The 24,307-nt window shown below is 38.0% G+C and overlaps 2 protein-coding genes across 2 annotated transcripts in view; one reads left to right on the forward strand and one right to left on the reverse strand.

Annotated features, from left to right (window-relative positions):
* The window catches only part of LOC139462427 (ras association domain-containing protein 8-like), a 78,170-nt gene extending 74,557 nt beyond the window's left edge, over positions 1 to 3,613 (reverse strand). Inside the window, exon 1 of the mRNA XM_071244133.1 lies at positions 3,528 to 3,613. The gene's annotated coding sequence lies outside the window, so the exon portion shown is untranslated. The remainder of the gene's footprint in view (positions 1 to 3,527) is intronic.
* Positions 3,614 to 6,899: 3,286 nt separating this feature from the next.
* On the forward strand, positions 6,900 to 17,026 carry LOC139462001 (RING finger protein 141-like). Its single transcript, XM_071243493.1, has 6 exons — positions 6,900 to 6,985; positions 7,742 to 7,893; positions 10,878 to 10,986; positions 12,704 to 12,867; positions 15,309 to 15,428; positions 16,552 to 17,026. Exons 2-6 carry the CDS (start codon positions 7,757 to 7,759, stop codon positions 16,709 to 16,711), a joined length of 690 nt encoding a protein of 229 aa, XP_071099594.1. The 5' UTR covers positions 6,900 to 6,985; positions 7,742 to 7,756; the 3' UTR covers positions 16,712 to 17,026.
* The last annotated feature ends 7,281 nt before the right edge of the window (positions 17,027 to 24,307 follow it).

Consider the following 24,307-nt stretch of genomic DNA (forward strand, 5'->3'; position numbering starts at 1 on the left):
ATCCTTTAATATCAGCCGAGGGTGGTAGGGTGGCATAGTGTTTTAAGCATTCGCTTGTCATGTCAAAGACCCGGGTTCAATTCCCTACATTGGTACAATGTGTGAAGCCCATTTCTAGTGTCCCCTACCATGATATATATGGCATATTGCTAAAAGCGGCATAAAACCCTACTCATTTACTCTTGTCCGTTAAATAAAAGTCACGGCTGTAAAGCCTTACAATTAGTTTTAACTTTGAAACATGAATTGGGATTTTCTTAATTTTAACTGGAAGTTCTTAATGACATTTACTAGAGGCTTAGGCTTGTACTAACCCGGACTAGCAGTGTTTTCTAGTGCTAGCACACTGAGATGCAATGCCACAGTTTAACATGGATACCCAACTCAGACACAGTATACTGACTCTAAGCTTACCAGTCTTTGTTTTATTTCCGAAATGTCGAGCACCACACAGGTTAACAACAAGTACAATTTTTTAACATCTTTTGGTATGGTTTGTTTGTTTGTTTATTTGTTGTTTAACGCCGCACTCAGCAATATACCAGCTATATGACGGTGGTCTGTAATAATCGAGTCTGGACCAGCCATTCCAGTGATTGACATCATGAGCATCGATCCACGCAACTGGGATCGACGACATGCATCAACCAAGTCAGCGAGCCTGACCACCTGTTCCCGTTAGTCGCCTCTTACGACAAGCATAGTCGCCTTTTACGGCAAGCATGGATTACTGATGATCTATTCTAACCCGGATCTTCACGGGTCTTTTGGTATGACTCGGCCTGGGATCAAACCACTGACCTAACGCTCTCCAGGCAGACGCTCTATCCACTGTGCCACGGTGGCGGTCATATGTTTGGAATTCATTGCCAAACATTAATACAGACGTAAATACAGATATAACACCACCACATCATGACATGTACCGCCAAAGTGCATTCACTCACACAGCCATGCATTCAACATGTACAATAACATGAGGTGACATGTGAAAAAGTTTTATCAATTGGTTCACTTAATGAGGAAACAAATGGTCTTAACAAGGACAAAAATGAGCGTGAATCACTAATACCCCCGTGTGTCAGTAGTTTCAAATTAAATAATGGAAAGGGTTAGGGTTTGAAAAATTCATTAAAAAATGGAAAATTAATAAAAACATTTTTATTCTGTTGACTGCACCCCTCCATATGACACAGATTATATGTACTAAGTTTGAGATGAATACACTGAATAGTTTAAGAGAAATCGCACGGACAAAGTTTTCGGACGGATGGACAGACGGAACCTTGGTATAACAAGAAGCCACTGGAAACCAGGGCTGCAACGAATACACTATGAGGCGAATACAATTTGTATCATGAATATACGGTAACGAATAAGAATATTAAATCATGAATACAATAGAATATATTACATTAATATACAGTACTTATCCAGGTACAAGTATCTGCTCAAATGCGACAAAATTGTGACCACAATACTGTCAAATTAAATATTATAAGAGTGTTGTCTTTGAAGAAATCTATGCACATAATGTTCTTCTGGATATTTTTAGGTACAGGGTATGTAAATGCACATGATTGCATATTCATAAATATTCGATTCTAGTGGCAACGAATAACGAAATCAATTCATGAATGGATACATTTTGATTCACCGAATAAAAGGGCTGGGATGAGTCCAAATTTACTACCCGGGTACCCACCCCCCTATTACCCGACCCTACCCGGGTACCCACGGTAGGTCTCAAGAGATACAAAATGTCCGATTGGGAATTGTTTTACCACAGCACTTGCAAAACGTATTTAGATACATGTATTAAACGACTTGTGACTTGTAGTGTAACCATAGTGTTGTAGGTAATGTTTGTCATTAACAATGTATCATGTGATTAACCACGGGTCCTGATAGTCCTGTGGGTACCCGGGTCCTTCTCAGTACCCACCTGACCCGGGTACCCGAGTTACCCGTCCCAGCCTTACCGAATACGCAAGTGAATCGTAACAGCCCTACTGGAAACCTATGTAGCTGTGTATAGACTACCAAATAGCATTACTTGTAAAAAGATACCGCGATACACATTGTGATACATCATATTGCAAACCTTCAAAACTCAGGTGTACTGTTAAATCCTTGTATTTTGTATTATGAAGTATAAGAAAAACACACTTATTTGATATTTTGAGCAGGATACATGAAAGCAATGGTTTGTGTCCACTAACGTGTCAAAAATATTATTCAGTAAGCCAAATGTAAGGTTAATTCTAGTCATAAACTATCCAATAAGCAAGACATATACCGAAAAAATGAGTACAAGTGTTATTGTTGGAGTGTGTGAGTGTGTGAGCATTATAGCAATATTCTCTCAACATCAAGTTGGGGTAAACAGAAATGGGCTTCACACATTGTACCCAAGTGGGGAATCGAACCCGGACATTTGGCATGATGAGCGAACGGTTTAACTAGGCTATCCCAACACATCATGGAAAGGTATGCATTGGGTATAGTGATAATAATGAAATAAAAGAACAAGAAAGTTAATTGATCACTTTCATCCACAGTATTAATCACGACAATTAATTTTGTTTAACTCTGCATCTTATTAGATAATTCAAATAACATATTTATCTTCAGTTGTTCGTTCAACATTCAAGATATATTCCTGACAACACAATAGTTATTCTGTTTTAAAAGGGGGCTTTATTTAGTGCAAATGGTAGGCTAGCTATTATTCAACGTTCTCAAATAACTGTGTCTGATTTTTCAAATGTTTTCAATCTGGCATTAATGATTCCCCTAATTAGTAATTACACGTACGGACCTAATGTATTGTTTCACATATACCACTAATAACAATGTCTAGACCAGGACTGCAGAGCACTGGCTCTACTTTGTCAAGTGGCAAATCATGATCGAGTCATTATTTGCGTTTCTGTGAGGAAATTTGGAACAGAGATGCTTCAGGAATTTATGTCATGCTTACAAATTATAAAGGATTGACAAAACTGCTTTTGAAGTGTATGTAAGAAGGATTGCACATCAAACAGCGGCACAATTCTTGATGGATAACAACAGGTTTCGTCATATTGTCAAAATATTTCAAAGACTGACAGATTAAATTTCCCATAAAACAGCAACAAGGCGTTGTCGTGAGTGACATTAGAAGTACTGTATGATGTATCACAATGATTAACAGCTAGGCATAAACATTTAAATGATGACACGACATATAAGGACAAATTTCCCAATATAACAGTATATCAACCTAACATTCAATCATATCCATCTTTGTCTCGCGACGCTGGGTTGAGTCGTGACATATCCAGACACACGCGAGTGAGACTTGTCACAAAGTAGAATACTTGAAATTTATGACAACATCCCTCGCCTACCTGCCTTGAGCCGACAGTCGAGTCACTGGTTCATTTACAGGTGTGCCAACTTTCTTTCAGGTCTTAAATCGCCAATAAAAGCAAATCGCGGGTAACTCCCACAGGATGACATGATACAAAAATCAGTTCTCTTACCTTCAAATATATATCCTAGAGCAACTTGTAGACAGCAGTGTGTATTCCACCTTGCCCCACTTGGTTTAGTTCCTTGCTGAGATGTGTACACTCATACCAGTGACGTAAGCCTCAATAACCGTGATGAAGAGGGCAGGGCACCTGTTCATACTGATTGTCTACAACTTATCATTTCTGAAACGCGTACGCCCTGCAACGTGAAGCGAACGTAAAATATTGACATATCGACGTGAGATGCGTATTTCAAATGAAATTTCTAGCTGAAAGCTGACGTGCGATTGTCCTAGATTTTATTACTGTGTCATTAAAAGCGCATTTATTTTTATCTCGCATGAGACAGAGCTAAGGTAAAAACTGTAAGAAAAATTGTAAGAAACAAAAAGAAACCATCTGTCCAAAACGAAGCTCGGTAGCCTGGTGGGAGTTCAAAGACAGGCCCAAGTTCATTATGGCAGTGTCTTCTAAAACGAAGACAACTTATATTTCTCAAATATGCCAGCGCCGAAATGGTCTAAGTGGGTTACAGTGCATTAATAGGTTCGTACACATAACATTAAGCTGATCTGTGTGCACATGAAAGTACGGCTCAGCATCAAGAAAACGGTGACACTGGTCACCAAATATGTGTACCAAGCCTATGAAGACCATTGAGACAAACGCCAACAAAAAATTGTAACCGATTGTGGCGATCAAAATAATATTGACACGTAAATTTATCATTTTGTGTTCTACTACTACTACTACTACTACTACTACTACTACTACTACTACTACTACTACTACTACTACTACTACTACTACTACTACTACTACTGGTCCCGTGTAAATCCGGGGTAGGTCTTCAGCAACTCGTGCTTTCCGTAAAGGGCGACTGTGCTTGTAAGAGGCGACTAAAGGGATCGGGTGGTCCGACTTAGTTGATGCATGTCATCGATCCCAATTGCGTGGATCGATGCGCATGTTGTCAATCACTGGATTGTCTGGTCCAAACTCGATAATTTACAGACCAAACCGCCGGAATATTGCTGAGTGCGACGTTAAACAACGAGCAGACAAACAGTTGGTCTTCAGCAACCCGTGTTTGTCGTAAGATGAGGTGAAATGGGGTCCAAGATTATTGCACTTATGTAGCGACGTGCATGCACACGTGTGTGTGTGTGTGTGTGTGTGTGTGTGTGTGTGTGTGTGTGTGTGCTTGTACTAGTCCGGACTGATGCCGATTTATAGTGCTAGCTCACTGAGATACCATGCCGCAGTTTAACATGAATACCCCACTCAGGAACAGTATACTGCCTCAGAGCCAACCAGTCTTTGTTTTACCCCCTTAATGCCGAGCGCCAGACAGGGTAACAACAAGTACAATCTTTTAACGTCTTTAGGTATGACGCGGTCGGGTATCGAACCCCGGACCTCACGGTGCTCTCCGGGCGGACGCTCCACCACTAGACCATGCACCGGAGGGGGTCCTTGCCGTAAGGAGGGACTAACTGCATCGGGTGGTCAATGCTCGCTGACTTGGTTGATGCATGTCATCGTATCCCATTGGAATAGATCGATGCTCATGATGTCAATTCCTGGATGTCTGTTCCAGACTCGATTATTTATAGACCGCCGTCATATAGTGGGAATATTGCTGAGTGCGGCAAACAAACTAACAAACAAACAATTATCGAAACAATTATTGGTCTTCAGAAACCCATGTTAGTCTAGTCTGTTTTACAGTCCCTGAACCTTATTATTTTCCTTCCTGTAATGCAAAAAGAATTATAGAATTTCCTCAGGTTCAAGCTCTGAATCCCCTATTTCGCTGGGGCTCCTTTTCAATTGAAGGGGAGTTATTTGTTTCTATCAAATTTATTTATTTCCAGAGACTAAGCGTTAGTCTAATACTTGTAAGAGGCGACTGACGGGTTCGGGTAGTCAGGATATCCTTTGGTTGGTATGTCATCTTTCAAAAAGTACTTTCCCTGTAATGATATTTGGTTACATTTCTGCGTCAAGAGACGCATTGTCTTCTAAAGCCTTTGAACGTCCATAAAACCATAATATAGTTTCCTTCACGATTTTGCAATGACGTCACTGTTTATCCGCGGGCTCTGACAAGATGGCCGACCTCCACCAGCTAGGGGTGTTGGCCTGTACAAAAGTTTTTACAAGCATTTTTTAACTCTCTTTTTTCACGAAAAAAATAACAAGACAAAATTGTTGATAACTTATTTGCTACATCATAGATGAATATACAATCACCCTGATTATATAATTACCATACTCTTAAAAATAACGTTTATGATAATATCCTCTGGGTAATTATTTGACATCCGAAAAGTTCAAACAGCTGATAAGTGATATCTAATAACAACGAACTCAACTTTTATTTTAGAATTTTTTTACTCTAATGTATTTTTTGTTCGAAATGTATGTACGAAGCAGAGTATGTGAATACAAATAAATATATATTTTATTTTGTTAGTAAATGTATTGTTTCGTCACTTAATACATATCAAATATGTATTTTCTACACTCTTAAATGTTGTACATCATAATAACAGGATAAGTCTACAACAACCTGAATATTAAAATTGTACATATTTCGTCCTTTTATATGTTTAATAATAATGTTTTGTTTGGTATTTATAATTTTTTTTAATATAAAATCGTATTTATATAACTATTATCACTTTAAACATGCCTTCCTCTACATTTATATTAAACTAAATGTATATATCACGAATATCTAAGTTTATTATACATTTATATAATAGTCTCTCATAACTTCATATAGGAGTGGCTCAAATTTGATTGGCTTTTTTACTGTAAACACAATGTATTTTATTGAGGTGAGACTATACTAAACAATCTGTCTGTCTGCCTCGGTGCTGTTGGCGATAGTGATGTAGATTGATGCTAGTTGGCGTGAAACCTTTACGTGGTGATTACTGATAACACTGCTGATTGTTGTTGATTGTTTATTGGGATTTTATTACAACACATGACATACCACTGTAGTTTGCTTATTCATGCGATGTTAATTGATATATCTTCCTATCAGACATGGATTATGTAACGGAGTTCGTATTGTAAATGTTTATTTCGCATAAATTAATAGTTTACACGCCGGATGATGTCGGGTTATCAGAGAAGGATTATGTAACGGGGCTGATATTTATTATTAATGGACCTGGTGCGATATTTAAAAAAAAAGCGCCTTTTGAAACTCAGCACTCGGTTTTTCTGTGGCCAGCATTACATTACAGAAATTGACAAACGCCTTTCGTTAGGGGCGCCAGACTGTTGTCTTTGGGACAAAGTTAGTCAGTAGGAAAATATTATTTCAAGGGAAGATAACTCCCAATGTTTGTTGTTGTTTTTCAGGAAATGTTTTTGTGATGGTAGATTCCATCATACGATTCAATTGAAGATATTTTAATATCGAAAAGGATTTTGGTGATATTCAGAAGGTAGGTAGTTTGTGATTAAAATCAACCACACGGTTACATATATTCATTGAGTAATTCGATCGACGTAAATAATTATAAACAACTGATAAATCACATGTTCATATCTCACGGAGTCATCGCTAAAGAAAGTGACGGATTCTGACTCAGGTAGCTCGTAGCCAGATGAATGTTTTTTTATACAAATATGGACATGATTTTTGTTTCTTATCAGAAACTCTCTGATTCTGTTTTCTGCAAATGTGTGAAAGTACGTTTCAACGAGTAATGCATTCCAGGCAACAGAAAATGTGAAAACAGACAATAGCATGTTAATTTGCTTTCTTGTCTAGATGTTTTCCACGTAAGACATTGATGAAAACTTATATGGCAGTACACGGTTCATGAAAGGAGTCTGGAACCACACACATGTTCATAAGGTCATTGCCATTCCGATGTTATATTCTTAACAAAAGAGTTATGGTATTAAACTAAATAAAACCTCCCCAATAGGGATGACATTACATCGACAATGCAACAAGCGTGTTGTGAGATAACAGTGTGAGCTGTAGATCGCAGAAATGAACTTTTAAGTAAGGTTTTCATTTTAGTACGCTGGATAAGTGATACTGTACTGATCGAGGTCTGCATTTGTTAATAAAAGTGCATAGTACAATTAAATTTCTTTGCTTGTTCCTGCAAAATGCAAAAAAGTTTGAATGATTCTAGATGGGTTACACTTGCATGTATACAGTAGCTGTGCCTCCTGGTGTATTTCAGTAGCTGGGCCATGTGATGGGTCAAAGCTCAAGTCAAGCCGACTCCCCCGTGGTGCCTGTGGGGGCACTGCAGGCTCACCTGGACGTGTTGAAGCGAGTGGCTCACCTGACCTATGAGGAGTTCTGTCAGTCCGTGATGGAGCTTAATCAAATGTAAGGCAACACCTTTGTAATTTCTGCTTTCAAATTCTGAATTCAACTTAAATCAGATAGTTACTTGAAATACAAGGTTTGAGGTCTGTTCAATTTTTAGCACATTCAATGATTGTAACATGAATAAATTCAATTAAAAAAAAGAAGTAATTTGTTCAATAATACCAGAATATCTTATGTATAAAGCACTCTTTCGCTTGAAAATACAACTGTGTTGAAGGGAATGCATATTATACATGCAGACAATGAGTTTTGCTCTTTTTATCCAAAGAAAAACATTAAAGAAAGCAGAAACAGTGTGTCAGCAAATCCGTACCGAATACCCCAGTTAGTCCTGTTATTTCGCTGACTGGTTATAAAAGTGTAATTAATTCTTCAGGATAATTAATGAGATCCATTTATATGTACTACTGAAAAGACGTTAAATAACACCTGGTGGGACAGATTACCTAAGTAATCTGAAAGAAAGTGGTCTTTATCTTATTTTGAGTAGTATATATATATATATAATGATTCTAGACACTGGTCTCTGCAACACCTAACCAAGAGAAGTAAACTTTCTATGATAGAAGCAAATACAGGTTCATGTTACTATACAAGTAGTAGAATATGATTATCATTTATATACACACTACTAGACTTTTGACAGGGAGAATCAGATATTTCATTCTATTTAAATATTCACCTGACATTATGAGACTAACTGTTTTGTATCAAGGAAAGATAGAAAAATATTCCTCTGAAAAGTGGAGAAGGATGTAATCCCACTTAACTGATCAACCCAAAAATCTCAATGGTTAACAAAATAGAAAATATTGAGCAACTTGAATTTTTATTTATTTTGACCTACTCATAAAATGAATGAATTTTTATTTATTTTTACCCTCTCATAATATGAGTACTGGTAGGTCAATATAAATAAAGAGTTAAGCTTCTTAATTTTGTTTATCAAATTTGTTTAAGATCGTCAACCTGTGAAGATTTGGGTTAAATTAGCCATCAGCAACCATGCTTGTCGTAAGAGGCAGCCAACAGCTTCACTGATTTGGTTGATGCATGTCATTGTATCCCCATTGTGTAGATCAATGCTCATGATGTCAATCACTGGATTGTCAGGTCCAGACTGGATTATGTACAAACAGCCATCAAATAGCTAGGATATAGTTGAGTGCGGTGTTAAACAACAAACAAACAAAACTCATCCCAGTAAAACTTGTTGTAGCTGTAAGATATAAAGAGTGTCACCTGAGGATCATAAGAAGACGATCCAGTTTGTGTGCACACAAAAAAATCATGCAGGTGGATAAATGTTTATTCTTTCCTTTGTACACAGATTTCTTTCCCTATTCTATGAAATTCAATGCAAATTTATATCAACAGAATTAGAAGAAACAAACCTTAGAACTGTTTGGTCATGTGAATCACAGACAGTTTATATACCGGTAGTCTCCATCTTCCCGAGGCAAGTGAGTTAACTGACTATAAAAGTCCAGTTTCCACCCTTGCCGAACTAGGCTGGTATTATGGAGTTACATTTTGGCTGGACTAACGAGTCTATGCATAGGCCAATCAAAATCGCGCACCGAAATCGAAATCCGGTTCGTAAAGTGTCATGCAGTTTTCGGTCGACCGCAGGATTTGCAAAGCATGTGCACCGCTAACTCGTTGTCAACAGATATTTTCTAAATCTTTTCATGTTTTTAATCAAGGTGCTAACATGATTTGATGCACTTCGCGATGTAAGACTCGTTTTATCACAATATAGATCTTGATTATCGATCAGATCATCTTGACTGCGCGCCACCGTTTTGTTTGAAGCAAATGCAAGTGATACGAGAGGTTGAATCTGATTGGTCAATAGGAGAGGCATAGAAAGGACATAACTCGTAAAAGCCACTGGTGGCGCTACAATCGAACCCAGGAATTCCAACCTAGTTCAGCAAGGGTGGAAACTGGACCTTTAAAGTCAGTTAACTCTCCTGCCTCAGGAAGATGGTAGTCTCTGACTTCCCATCAACATTGCACTCCAAACAAAATCAAGGACTAATGAACAATTTCAATAAATAGATAGAAAATAAATATTTTGGAGAAACATGATCTTGTTTTACAGTATACAGTATATGATTTGATTTGATGTAAAACCATCATTTAAGAGACAGATACTTGTTTGAATAAATGATGTAAGTGCACTACATGTCTTTTAACATGGCATTAAATATGGCCATCAAGAAGTGACTGGTGCATAATTCTTGTTTAGAAAGTGATCGGGGATAGTTAGGTGTTATGTTTTGATGACTTGGTTTACAAAACGTTGGCCTGAAATTCAATGTAGGTGGTCAAATGTTTATTTTGAACAAAATTAATTTCAACTTCCACATTAGTACAGCTACTAACGAATGAAAAGCAAACTTGTAGGTCACACCATCATGGAAGTACAAATGCAAAACGATACTGAAAGATAATTATTTTGTATTTTTTGTAAGAATAAAGATTTTTATACATATTATTCCCCATTTCTTACAAACGGCAGTGATAAAACCTTGTGTTTTTTAATTTCACCTAATTCTAAAACAAAGACAGGCCAAATTGTTTTTGTGAATTTTTTGTCCTTTTTCTTAAGTAAGTTTTTTTAGTCGGTCTGTCTCCTAAAACAAACCAAAAACATGTAAGGCCTTAAATATTTCAGGGATTACCATGTACTGTATTTTTGCATCTAAAGTTTCAACCTATGAATAGGTGTTTTTAACTGTCTTACAAGAAACATAAGGTCGTAGCTAAGAGGCTAGATCCTGTCATTGAGACTGTCAAAGTTATATAATAGAGATTCTGTTTCCAAGTCTTTTATGCATTCAGAATCTGCGATAGGGGAAAAAAGGAAATCTCAAATTGTTTAGATTTAAGAAATTTGTTTTGAAAACAGGGGCTGCTAAGAGTCTTAAGTCTGTATATACAAGTTGTTCTGTAACAGCCTTTGTTATCAACAGCACCAAGACATTCACTGACCACCGCGGGAAACAGCTACAGTTCCATGTGAAGAAGGGCTCGGACACGACTGTCCTGTGGAAGGCCACGGTCAGGGTCAGGTGCATGAAGGTCAGTTAAAGCCTGAAGGTCATATAAAATAACTGATACAAATATTTGCCATTACTTGTTAAAGAATCCTGTTTTCTGATCTGCCATTTGCCCTCCTGTACAAATTTCTGCTATATAAATCAAAGTCTTAGAAAAATTTCATAGTTCCGTGCTCATGATGTCAATCACTTAATTGCTTGGTCCAGACTTGATTATATACAAACCACTGTCATATAGCTGGAATATTGCTGAGAGTGGCATTAAACAACAACACACAAATGTGATATTATTTCAGACTGCAGTGTGTGATAACTGTGTGAAAGATTTCAAGGACAAGTCGTGGACATCGTGCTACTTGGTTATATATTCATAGAGATACTGATTTTTTTCACTGGTACATAGAAGAAGGTTATTTATGGATGTCTAATGTCAAATCACAGTGACTAAACAAATCCTGAAACAAGTTTGAATTTAAGATCTTCGATCATTGATGCCAATTCATCCTTGAAACTGGGGACTTAGGCCTGAAATTGCCATGGAGAGATAAGCATTGGGTACTGGGGACCTATTCTGAAAATTAATTGGGGTTCTTTTATACGAGGGGTAGTTTATATGTTTGAGTAGTTTATTGCATGTGTAGTTGGTCTGTTGAGGTCATTTGTATATAAGTGACAGCCAGTTGAACCTAATAGAGGTCCAAATGGACACAGAAATAGAAAAGAACAAGTACCGAGCAGTCAGTAAGCTTTTGACTTTAGAGAAAAGTACTCCCAAAGAAATTCATGACCGCTTGTCAGGAGTGAATGGGGATAAGTGCCCTAGCTATTCCACTGTTAAACGTTCGGCAGCTATGTTTAAGGCTGGGAGAACAAGCCTTGATGATGACCGTAGGTCTGGATGTCCCTCAACTTCCATCAATGAAGATTCAATCAAAGAGATAGAAAAACTCATACTGTCAGATAGATGCATTTGCCATTGCAGAACTTGAGGAAGACACAGGTCTAAGCCATGGATCCATTGAAACTAATATTCATGAACATTCATAGATGAATAAGATATCAGCTTGTTGGGTGCTTTAGTTTCCAAATTCTGATCTCAAGGGAAAAAGAACTGACACGGCAAGAGAAAATTTAGAGTTTATTGAAATTAAAGAGATTAGTAACGGGTAATGAAACATTGGTCTACCACTATGATTCCTAATCAAAACGTCACCAAAGATATCAAGTCAAGTATCAGTGAAGAAAGTTATGGCCATGGTATTCTGGGATGCAAAGGGTGTGATCCTTGTTTATTACTTAGAAAGTCAAAAGACGATTACCGGTGCCTGCTTTGCTGATTTGCTTCATCACCTGAGGGATTCTTTCAAAGAAAAACATTGAGGAATGCTAACTGCAGGAGGTCTACTGCATCATGACAATACCTCTTTGAACACCTCTCGACTTGCAAAGGCTGCTGTGCGACAATGGAGGTCTTTGACGGTAACAATGACGTCATAGCTGCCGTGAATGGGTTTTTCAGGGTGGCTTCAGAAAACATCTTCCTGATTGGAATTGAAAAGCTTCACGACCGATATGAGAAGTGTATTGGAAAGCAGGGAGATTATGTTGAAAAATAGAATTAAGAACACTTTCACAATATTTGGTCTTGTTTGTTAGAGCTTTTTGACCAGCCCCCGTATCAATCGATTTGTGATCTTTTGAACACATATTGGCCTTCAAAGTGTCACATTTATTTTCAGGTAAACACACACACCAACAAGTTTGAGTCCTCGCGGCTGTTGTCATTACGTCAGTTTATCGTCATGTATCGTGAGATCGCGGAGCAAGTGGACAACCTGTCGGCCATCAAGCCACCCCTTGGCTCGACCCCTCTCGACCTCACAGCTTCAAAGATATTCGATGAGTAAGTTGTGAGATGTTTGTTTAGCAGTCCTGTTTACGTAAAGTGTGACTTGACACAATGTAGTCCTTTGGCTGATGTGTCCACTTGTCAAGCACAACATCTGTGTTTGATTCCCGCATTGCGTTCTCAATACTTCACGAGTTTGTGTTCACAACATTTCTCTATCACACATGGATGAGCGATTGAAGCAATGGTGTGATTGCAGTGAGAGGGAGGCCAATGAGAGCTCAGCTCAGTCAGTGCTGCGATTACATCGGTAATATTTCCCATGTAACAGGTAGTGTGTACTGTTATATTCCTGCATTATTCCTTACCATAATATGAAAAGGAATACATCATCCGTCGCAGACGAAATGTTACGTGGTAGCACAACGCTTACCACATAAATAAGCCAAAGTTTGAGGAGCAAAACGAAGTACAATTTCCCAATTGAACGACAGGCAGGCATGTGAATTGGTTGTGACGCCACAATCGGTCACATGACAGCAGTGATTGGTCCTGCAAAAAGTATCCTGAAGATGGAAACATTCTCCTTCATCCAGGGACCCGTGAAGATTCCGGGGTGGAATAGGTCTTCAGCAACCCATGCTTGCCGTAAAAGGCGACTATGCTTGTCGTTAAAGGCGACTAACGGGATCGGGTAATCAGGCTCTCTGACTTGGTTGATGCATGTCATCGATTCCAATTGCGTGGATCGATGTTCATGATGTAAATCACTGGATTGTCTGTTCCAGACTCGATTATTTACAGACCGCTGTCATATAGCTGCAATATTGCTGAGTGCGGCATAAAACAACAAACCAAACCAAATCTTTCACCCAGGACCATCGTGAAGTGTTGTCATGCTTTGGTAAGGTAAGCAGTAGATGCATTAAGGAGTAATGCCGGATAAGTATACACATGTAAAAAATATTTAGATTTGACTAACACTACACATTACTTTGATATTGGGCTGTGGTAGGGTTTGCACAACCTTCATGCACAAAGTACAGTTCATTGGACATGTCCCAGAATGCACCACCTCAATTCATTGGTGACTAAATATAGTCACACCTATTTTGGGATGAAGTGTCAGTGTGGATAGACCAGTGCTTTCATGTTGATAATATGACATTTTGTGCAGAATTGATACTTTTTGGAGTTTAAGAGAACATAAAAACAGATAAGTGTTTGATTTACTTTTACTAATTGCAAAATTCTATGTTTATAGATGCAAATTCCAAAATACAAAACCTTATTTTCATGTTTATAAAAAGGAAGCTTTTTCACTATACAAAATTGGAAAGGATATTGCTTTCAAGACAGGTACTCAGCAGAAATTCTATGGAGCTTGGATGCTGTATCATCAACTTTTCGAAAATGAGGAGCATCTTTCAATTTAATTTTAGTTTTATACTTAAGACTGTAATGTCTGAGACCATGTACTTTCCTACAGTGCAACATGATGTATAAACTTTAATAGTGTATGCATACTTGATATATGCAGTATGTTTGTATTACTAGAGTGAATGTGTGAGTGAGAAGTATGTTATATTCTGTAAAAAAAACCTAAGATGTACTGAGAAGTTGTGCTGTATGTCATGGGCTTTCTGCTACCCTGGGCGGAAGCCCATTTTATGTAACAGGTACTTCTTTTTAAAAACAATAAAAAAATACACCACCTAGTTGCTTTATATATTCACAAACCCATGAAGTACTTACAATGTGTGAAGTCAAAGGTGTGAAGAACATTGTGGGCCATATTTTTAATTTAGGTTGATCTTATTGAAAATAAAAATACAGGTTTTCAGCTAAGGATTTATCTTTTTTTTATTCTGCTTAGTGGGAATAAATAAGTGCTAATTCTATTTAAAGTAAGGATGTTTTATGTTTTACAGTAACCATGGTAACAAGTATTAGGTATTTACTTCTCTAAGAGAATGCTTTAGTTTCAACCTGAGGTGTTTAATGTGGCCAGAGAGTATCTATACAATTGAATTCTTTTTAGAAAGTGAACAGTTACTTCCTGTTTTTGTAGTTAAATCTTTTTATTAGTCAAGTCGATTAAAAATAGAGCACTAGTTTCCCTTCCGTTCAGCCCTTACTGTAATGCTTTGGCCCTAAGTGAAGCAAGTCTAGATTTTCAACAAGTTAAAAAATCTCCGATCTGACTGGAGCTCCTTTTCAATATTAAATGTAGTTGCATGTTTCTATCAAAATTGTAAATACTAAACAAAAAAATTAGGAATCATGAATATTTTATGGGAACATATACAAATATTCTTGATCCCTAACTTTTTTGGTTTAGTATATTTTCAGAGAAGTGTATTTCAAGTGTAAGTCTATATCAAGTAGTGACCTAGAGAACAGCTAGCGCTGTGGTAAGCACAGCTAACCTAAACACCTGACATTGGAAGCCTGGATCCTGCTGTGCTGGCTACTGACAAGCATGTTAATTTCAGGGTGGCGGCGTCTCACCTGGGCGTGGCAGATGAGAACGAGTGTTGTATTTGTATGGATCGGAAGTCCGAGATCATCCTCTCCTGCAACCACGAGTTCTGTGAGACCTGCATCGACTCCTGGTCAGTTCTGCTGCTTTTGTTTGTTTGTTTGTTGTTTATTGCCGCATTCAACAATATTCCAGCTAGATGATGGCGGTCTGTAAATAATCGAGTCTGGACCAGACAGTCCGATGATTGATATCATGAGCACTGATCTACACAATTGGGATATGATGACGTGCATCAACCAAGTCAGCGAGCCTGACCGCCTGATCCCGTTAGTCGCCTTTTACGACAAGCATAGTCGCCTTTTACGGCAAGCATGGGTTGCTGAAGACCTGTTCTACCCCGGATCTTCTGCTGCTACTCAGCAATACTGAAATGTTTATGTTTTATGTGCAGGGGCTGAAAAGTCCACAGATCTGAGGTCCTTGATCAGTGCATGTATTAATGGGACCAAGAAATTTATTAATAAAAAAGTCTGATGGTCCAGCCTGTTTCATTCACTGTTGTTACAGAAAGTCTTGTTTTGGACTTACCGATGCAATCACACTGAAATGAAATACTGGAAGTTTACACATCATTAACTCACCGGGAAATAAAAAACTTTTTTGACTGGGTACAGTTTTGCCAATGAGCCTCCATTTGGCATGTATCATTCCTTGCTGTTTATCACTTTAGACGTGAGCATGAACATGAGTGTAAATTCATTTACCGTATTTAACATAATAAGCGCCCAGGGCCCTCTCAAAATTAGAAATAGGGGTCTCTTATGAGAATATAATTTTGGTGAGAAAAAAAACAGGTGGAAGATCGTAAATTTTTGTGGTTTATGCTGACAGCCTGAAATGATACAAAAGAAAAGTCTGTGCGTACTATGCACGACAGATATATCTTCCAGACACACAAACACACACAGAGACACACATACAGACATAGACACACAAACACGAACACACACACACACACATACACAGACACTGACACAAACAGACTGAGAGACAGACACACATACACACAGCCAGACACACAAGGACACACACACACACACAAAAACACAAAAACACAAACACAAACACTAACACACACACACACTAACACTAACACTAACACTAACACTAACACTCTCCATTGGTTGAGTAAAGGCCATGTCCGACACCTTCCTCACATAGAATCGTAACATCCTATGTTTTCTGTTCAACAGGAACGTGGCTCATAACACCTGTCCACTATGTCGGAGTAAAGTGGAGAGTACAGACGACACCTGGGTCCTGGCCGAGAAGCCCCAGAGCTCCGACTACGAGTCCGAAGTCAAGGGCTACCTGGTCGGTTTGGCAGATCGGATGCACGAGCCTCGTCACTGATGCAATAAAACTCCTTGACTCATCACTTCCCTCCTTCATGCATCCGGACACTTGTGGAGACTGTTAGGATGGTGCAACTTGGGAAGCTCCTGTTTAGACTCCCGCAGCCCCATGTTCCACATGTACATTTCAACTTGGCAATGAAGTATTGTATTTCCTGGCGCTTTCAAATAGCATATTGGTCATGTTATCGAGCTCTCTCTCTCATTGATCCTAGCACCTGTAGATATTTAAGTACACATGCAAGATTTGCACCAGGTTGTATATATATTTCTGTTGTATACAAAGCTATATCATTATTATACTAACATATACTATGACATGAATTGGAATTTGTGTTATTCCAATTAAGGAATTTTGCTGCATACATGTACTTGGGATGGAATATCAGCCTCTGAGCAGGTCTAGATGAATCCCAGGGAGACTGTTGAGGAGCTCATTTTAGAGTCCCTAAGCCAGATTTGGTTTCATCTTTCAGTATCACAAAGGAATCTTTAAGTTCCTGGTTCAGTATTATATTGGTCATCATTTCCCCCTGTGTATTTGATTGATCCTAACACCATCAGGTATTGAAGTAATCATCCAATATTTGCACCAGCTTGGTTTATCTTTCTATGGAATATGTTTCTTGATGTTTCTGATAAAGAAAATTTCAATCAACTGTTGACTCTCCAAGGTCTGTTGAAGTATATTCATGCAGCAAGCATGTTTGACACATAGTATGTCATTGTTGGGAGACGTTAAATTGTCTTTTCTAACCCCAAACTACCAGGCCGTGTCAACGGCCACAAAATTACAAGATAACAATTGAGAAAATATTTTTATTTGGGCATGACATTTTTACGAACATGGTACTTCAGTTAGGTTATACAACAATAACCAACTTTCATCGCTTGATTTTGTGTTTAAGGGAAAATATTTGTTAAAAACCGGGTGCCACAATGATGGTTGACGGACTATAGTCCACAAGGCCGTAGGAACAAATAAGATACTGGTATTCCTCTATCAGTGTTTGCTTGCCCTTTGAATGCCAAATAAGATTATTAATTGCCGTATCGATTAACTTAGATGGGATCTTAAGATATCACATCAAGACTTTATGAATGTTTGAAAATATAACATTATGTTTCATGAATTGATGATGTAAGAAGTCATGACATTATGTACATACTCTACCTGACTTTTTGTTCATGTGATAGTGATACTCAGAGCCTGAGCCTGCATACAACTGAAAAATGTGCTGGGTAAAGGTAAAGGGACCCACAGGTATTTCCCCCCCCCCCCCCCGGAGGTGGAAACACAGCCTGGATGTGTAGAGAAGATTAATGACGAGAAGCAGTTCGCTGACAGTGTTTCCATGTTGTTGAAGTTAGTGTGAGAGAGTTGTTGTTAGATGTGCCATTGTTGTGACTGATTGGCAGCCTTGTGAAATTGGACTGCTTGACAGTTTTGACGGAATTTGACCGCTGCCAGTGATGTTTCAAATATCTTCTTCTCAAATATGATTGGCATTGGAGAGTATTCTTCCATGAACTTCTTCCAAATTGCCCCTGGGAATTCTTTTTTATCACACATCATTAAAAGGTCCAAGGTCATGGTCATGGTTTAGAGAGAGAAAAAAATAATTTTTTGTTGTGGTTGGCCTTTAGCCAAAAGAGTAAATAAATTTATCATTCAACTTGGTCTGTACTTTCTATGGGATGGGGCCCTGATTTCAAGGTTGGATGAAGATTGTCAGAGTCATTGCCTGGCCTGGCCTACACCAGTAAGTTTGAAATGTTTTATTAAAGGTTTGTGATAATATTTATTTCAATTTATGTGTAATATGGCAATAGACATGAAATTATTTAATGGCAGGTTTCTTTTGTTACAAGTAGACCGGGGTCCCTGCAATATACTTTCAAAGAACTTTGGTTTAGGGTGTTGGCCAAACGCCTTAGATTTTGTTCTTAATGACTCTTTCTATACCCAGTAATATACAGTACTCAGCTGTACCCTGGAGAGCTCATATGCTCTAACCTCACACAGTTCCATTCCCTGAACTTGTACCGAGGTCACATCATTATATAATTTAAATAAAACGGTAGTTAAAATATTTAATGCTGCATATTGAAAAACATCAAATATATTGTGTAAGTGGTTAAGTTTGTTACCTTTCAATAGTATTTGTAAGTAGGCATATATGGTGATAAAAAATAGAAAGAAAGATATGTCACATGTACTTCAGTAAACTACAGTTTTAACGAACTCAAAGAGACCACTGATTTTAGTTTGTTATAACCGTAGTTCGTTATGAGCATATTTACAGCATGAATCTTCCGGTGCAGTGTTTGGGCTAGGGTCATGTAGCTTGATTTTGTGCATGGAAAATCTCGTAAAGAATTCTGCACGGTTGTTGTTTGCTCCACTTCAAAATTGCCAAGTTAGAGACATTTACTGAAGTAAATACAAGTACTGGACATCACCATGTGTGACCTTGACCTTGAGCAGTGTTCAAACATTAATATGCTGTTGGGCCTGAATATGAGTATCTCTCTCTTCCTGTTTCTGTCATTATGTAATCAAAATCATTCTCATTAAAATCACATCTTAGTTCTCGCTACCGCTAAACAAAGATCTGAGGACTTCCCATTACGGGTCACGTCAGACTGACCTTGTGCAAACTTTGACCGACCAATGGAATGACCAATCAGAAGGCAGCTTTCTCATGCTTTACGGCACTAATTTCAATTGGCGACTACACTTCGGAACATATTTTGACAAATTCTCGATTACAGATTTGAAACCTGAACAAAAGAACATTCTGGAATGGCTAATAGATGGTCTAGATTGTATGGATTCAGTCATTAAACTCGGAACTATCGTTCGGAGTTAAAGTTTTCAAGGTTGCATGATTAGAAATCATATTCCAACTGTCACTTTCATAATCTGGTAAGCTATGCTCTGATTGGTCGGTTGAAAGGTCGTTCTGACGTGACCCCTACTGGGATGTCCTCAGATCTTTGTTTAGCGGTAGCGAAAACTGCGGTCTGATTTTAATGAGATTGTAATCAAAATGTTTTTATGTTATGGCTGTCGTAAAGTTGCATAAATCAAACTGTTCATGTTGTTTTGGTATTTAATGATGCTGCGATGCACAACTGGTTCATTTCATTTTATAAATGAGGTCAATTATTATTCCTTGAAATAAAAATCGTTGAGTTATAGAATTAATTGAAAAATGTGAAAATTCTTTAGTATGTATAGATCGATCAGTACTTTGTTATTATGTTGTTATGTGTAGGTTGAACCTGGTATGACCCTGGTTGGATTCCAAGGGACATAGCTCTTGGTGCTCCAACCCTCCCAGAATCAGTTAATGGATTGAATTTTTTATGTTAGAAAGTAATATTGTCCAACAAACCAATCGTGATATGGTTTGCATGGTATTCTGTGATATTCCATAAAAATAACTGGTACTCAATTCATTGATATTCAGTGGTATTCTTGGATTTTTGCTATATTCCGTGGTATAGTGCGATATGCAGTGGTATTTGGGGATATAGCATCCCATCTCTTCCACCATGATATTAGCCTTGTTTGTCAGGCTTTTCATTTGTTTTTAGCTCGGGTTACTGATCACCCGACCCTAAAATGTAGGAATGTTAGTATACAATAATAAATTCTAGTTTATAACTTTTCAAATATTTCCATCCACAATCCCCAGCCTGATAATGAGTCTTTTCAAAACAATATATCCCAGACTGTTTTCCCTGCCTTGCCCCGGTATGTGTTACATGCTCCATGACCTGAATGACATGTTCACTCCAAGTATTTATACATGTAGCCCAATCTCATTAAAATCAGATCTTAGTTCTCACTACCACTAAACAAAGATCTGAGGACATCCCATTACGGGTCACGTCAGACTGACCTTGCGCAAACTTTGAACGACCAATGGAATGACCAAAACAGAAGGCAACTTTCTCGTGCTTTACGGCACTAATTTCAAATTGGCGACTACGCTTCGAAACATATTTTGACAAATTCTCATTACAGACTTGAAACCTGAACAAAAGAACATTCTGGAATGGCTAATAGATGGTCTAGATTGTATGGATTCAGTCGTTAAACCCGTAACTATCATTCGGAATACCCCATGTTAAAGTTTTCGAGATTGCATGATTAGAAATCACATTCCAACTGTCACTTTCATAATCTGGTAAGCGACTAACTGATTGGTTGGATGACAGGTCGTTCTGACGTGACCCCTAATGGGATGTCTTCAGATCTTTGTTCAGCGGTAGCGAGAACAAAGGTCTGATTTTAATGAGATTGACATGAAGCCATTATGATTATGCCTTCTCTAGCTTTTTTCATCCTACTGAAGAAGCCATCTTGTTTCGAGGATATGGTGGTACTGAATGTCTGTTGATTGTTTTATAAATCTTGAGCTGACATGGATAATGTTTAATCAGTTTGAACAATATTATACTTTCCTAAAGAGCTGTGATATTTCAATGTTAGACACTATTGTATAACAGTCAATGTGTATATGTTGTTGTTGATGTGATTGTATGCCTTACCTTGCATACAGTAATTGTTGATTGTTGGCCAAAAAAAGAAAATGATGATTTTTGTATTGTATACAGAGTGCAGGAATGATCCAAACAGTGTCTCTCACTGACTTTCAAGTGTGATAAGAGTGACCTGCCCATGTTTAGAGTTCCCTCCCCTTACCAAGATCTAAATTCTGGAAGTAAGGTTGTAACGTAGGAGGGTGGAATTCAGGAACAACAGATTTCCCTTTTTTGGCCAAGCCTATTTATTTGAGTGTTTTTGTCATCATAATCAAGAAATATGTGTCCTATTAATATGAAAATGTGACAAGTTTCAGATGGAGTTTCAAACTATATCTATATGTTTAGACCATGTTTGTACTCTCCATTAGCCTACCAGCTTAAGAGAATCATAAATTATAAATGGGCATGCTAAGATAACATGGTTTGTCTTCCAGTGTTATGTTTAGAAGAATTGTTGCTGCCCTGATTAACAAACATTGTTTGGGAAAAATAATTTTGAGATATATGAGCAGTGTTGGGGAAGATTCTGAGGACCTCCATCATATAACTGAAATATTGCTGAGGGTGGTGTTAAACAACAAACAAACAAGCAAGCAAAGTAAGAGCTGACAACTGAGGATTGGGTGGGTACAATGGCTGCTGATGTGGATAGTTGCTCATGCAGTCAACCACTGGTTTGCCTGGTCCAGATTGATAATGTACCAGCTGCAGTGATTTATCAGATCTTGTGCTGACATTTGGAAGAAGCTCCACAGTCTTACTTAGTTGGCTTTGTTTGGAGTATTTGGTGGCACGTGGTCCTGTGCACAGCGCACAGGTCACAAATCAGGTGAAGCTAAGCAACGTCAATCTCAGAGAGTAGTTGGATGGGTGACCACCAGCTTGACGCCTGAGAGTTTCTAGAGCTTCGGTCCTGCCCCACACTGAAGCACATGTACCACATGTGGTGTCTTTGTGACTTTGTTCGAAATGTGCCTCTGTTCACTCAGCAGTGAATGGGTACCCGGTAGGATGAGATGGTAGTGTGGCTGTTAACCTTCTAGCACCTTACAGGCAGCTTTGGGTTGTATACTCTCCAGGGAGCTGAGAATGAAAATCGAGTTGTGCACTGATCCATTGCCCAGGGTAATAATGGCGTAGCGCTTTGAGCATGAACTACTACATGGAGGCCAGTGCACATTATTATTATTTATTATTGTGTATGAATATGTAGGCCTACTGCATAATTTGATTTTAATCATTCCTACTCATCTAATAACACCTGATGTTGCTCATGCAGTTATTGCACAGGAATCTGTTGTGAAAATTGGAATTCATTATACAGGGACTAATATCCCACTTAAGGCTGAAGAGTCTCAGCATAACACCACTGCCTCAGGCAAATTTGCATACCGTAAATCCTGAAATTAAAGCGTCTCCAAATTAATACGACTGCTGACCCCAAGCCAAAAAATGCTACTCAATATCCCCAGTGGAATGATACATATCCTTACCTTGATCCAATCAAACAGCAAATAGCATAGCTTATTAACATTGAGTAAAGCACTTCCGAAATAACTATAAACAGTGTTTTCCTAAAAACAACACACAGTTTATATGTTTATTTTGTTGACTGCCATTAAGGAAGTTCAAAATCAATAAAGTAATTTGAACTAACAGCAGTTCACTGATTGGAGTGGTCAATGATGCCTAGTTTGACACGAGTGGGTAGAACTCTTGACCCCAGCAGTGATAACTCACCGGATGCCTATTGTGTAACTCCCATTCTTTAAGTGACATTGTTATATACTTGTTACAACTGCTGCTCAATAAACAGTGTTTGTGTTTATATTCAAGTTGGTATTTCTTATTGTTGATAGTCATTTTGGAGACATAAATGCGAACAAAGACCACTCACATTTTTTGCATTTAATTCAAGCTCGCGTTAATTTCAAGATTTACAGTATCATGTGACCAGACTTTTCTCTTTTTATTTGTAAACAAACACGCTCATTAGGAAATCAGAACAGACTAGTCTATTGCAAGATCCTCGGGGCACTTTATGTTGTTTTGCATAATTATATAGATATGCTACTACAACTGTGACAGAGAGGTGCTTGACAATACATATTTATACATCAAAGTGACCATATCTCTAGCTCTCCATAGGGCTTCAATGACAGCATGTGGAGCCGTACAACCAAAGTAAACAAAGAATAACTACGCAAATGGAAATAGTTTTTCACGTTTTAGGATATTATCGCCAATGAAAGTTATCTCTTCTTTGACATCTGTTTATCTATATGAGTAAAGTTGTCAAAAAAGAAACGGATAAAAACATATGCAGTATCTTGAATGGACTATGTAAGATGTGACAAATCATCACATGCCTGTGGCAGAGGTACAATGCTGGTTCCATTGAACTCTGGGTTGAGATGGAGAAAAGAGTGGGAGATCTCTATTAGAAATAGAATATTTTCACTGCTTCAAGTTCTTTGAACAGAGGGGCCAAACAAACAACTGAAATTCCCAAGATTTATTTTCTGGATAATTCACCACATCCAGTAAAAAATATCTTTTGTGTGTAACCCCTGAGGCACAAGTATTTTTTATCAGTTAATTTGGGAACAAAGTTTGTTTTACAAAACAATATCAGTCCCAATAATATCAAAATGTCCCTCACATATAATGAATTTTGTTATGAATTTTGCTACATTCCTGTGATTATTGTCACGAATGTCTAGGTTCCATTTTCTTTGTATGTTTTATCATGAAACTTGTAAATCATTTCATGGAATTTGTTCACATTTCTATGTCTGAGTGCTTTTTAAACTTATTTATATGATGTCAACACTTTTTTGCATTTAAAGAACACTTAGATGTTTAGATGAGGTATTTGTTATGTAGGTGTTGTGAAATGAACAATCATCTCATTGTATAGACTGCTGTGCAATCATGTGTCTAGCTGTGATGATAGAATCAGGCATTGACTCAGTATGACAATGCGTAAAGTCCCAGATGGTAGAAAGTGTATCTTGTCTGCTTGGTCTGAAAC

The sequence above is a fragment of the Haliotis cracherodii genome, unplaced genomic scaffold, assembly GCF_022045235.1.
Source record: "Haliotis cracherodii isolate W230 unplaced genomic scaffold, xgHalCrac1.p SCAF_15, whole genome shotgun sequence".
NCBI classification, from domain to species: Eukaryota; Metazoa; Mollusca; class Gastropoda; order Lepetellida; family Haliotidae; genus Haliotis; species Haliotis cracherodii.

Coding starts and splice junctions, on each gene's coding strand:
- LOC139462001 (XM_071243493.1), top strand. CDS start 7,757: ATGGGTCAAAGCTCAAGTCAAGCCGACTCCCCCGTGGTGCCTGTGGGG. Junction 10,987..12,703: donor TCAGGGTCAGGTGCATGAAG/GTCAGTTAAAGC, acceptor ATTTATTTTCAG/GTAAACACACACACCAACAA. Junction 12,868..15,308: donor GCTTCAAAGATATTCGATGA/GTAAGTTGTGAG, acceptor TGTTAATTTCAG/GGTGGCGGCGTCTCACCTGG.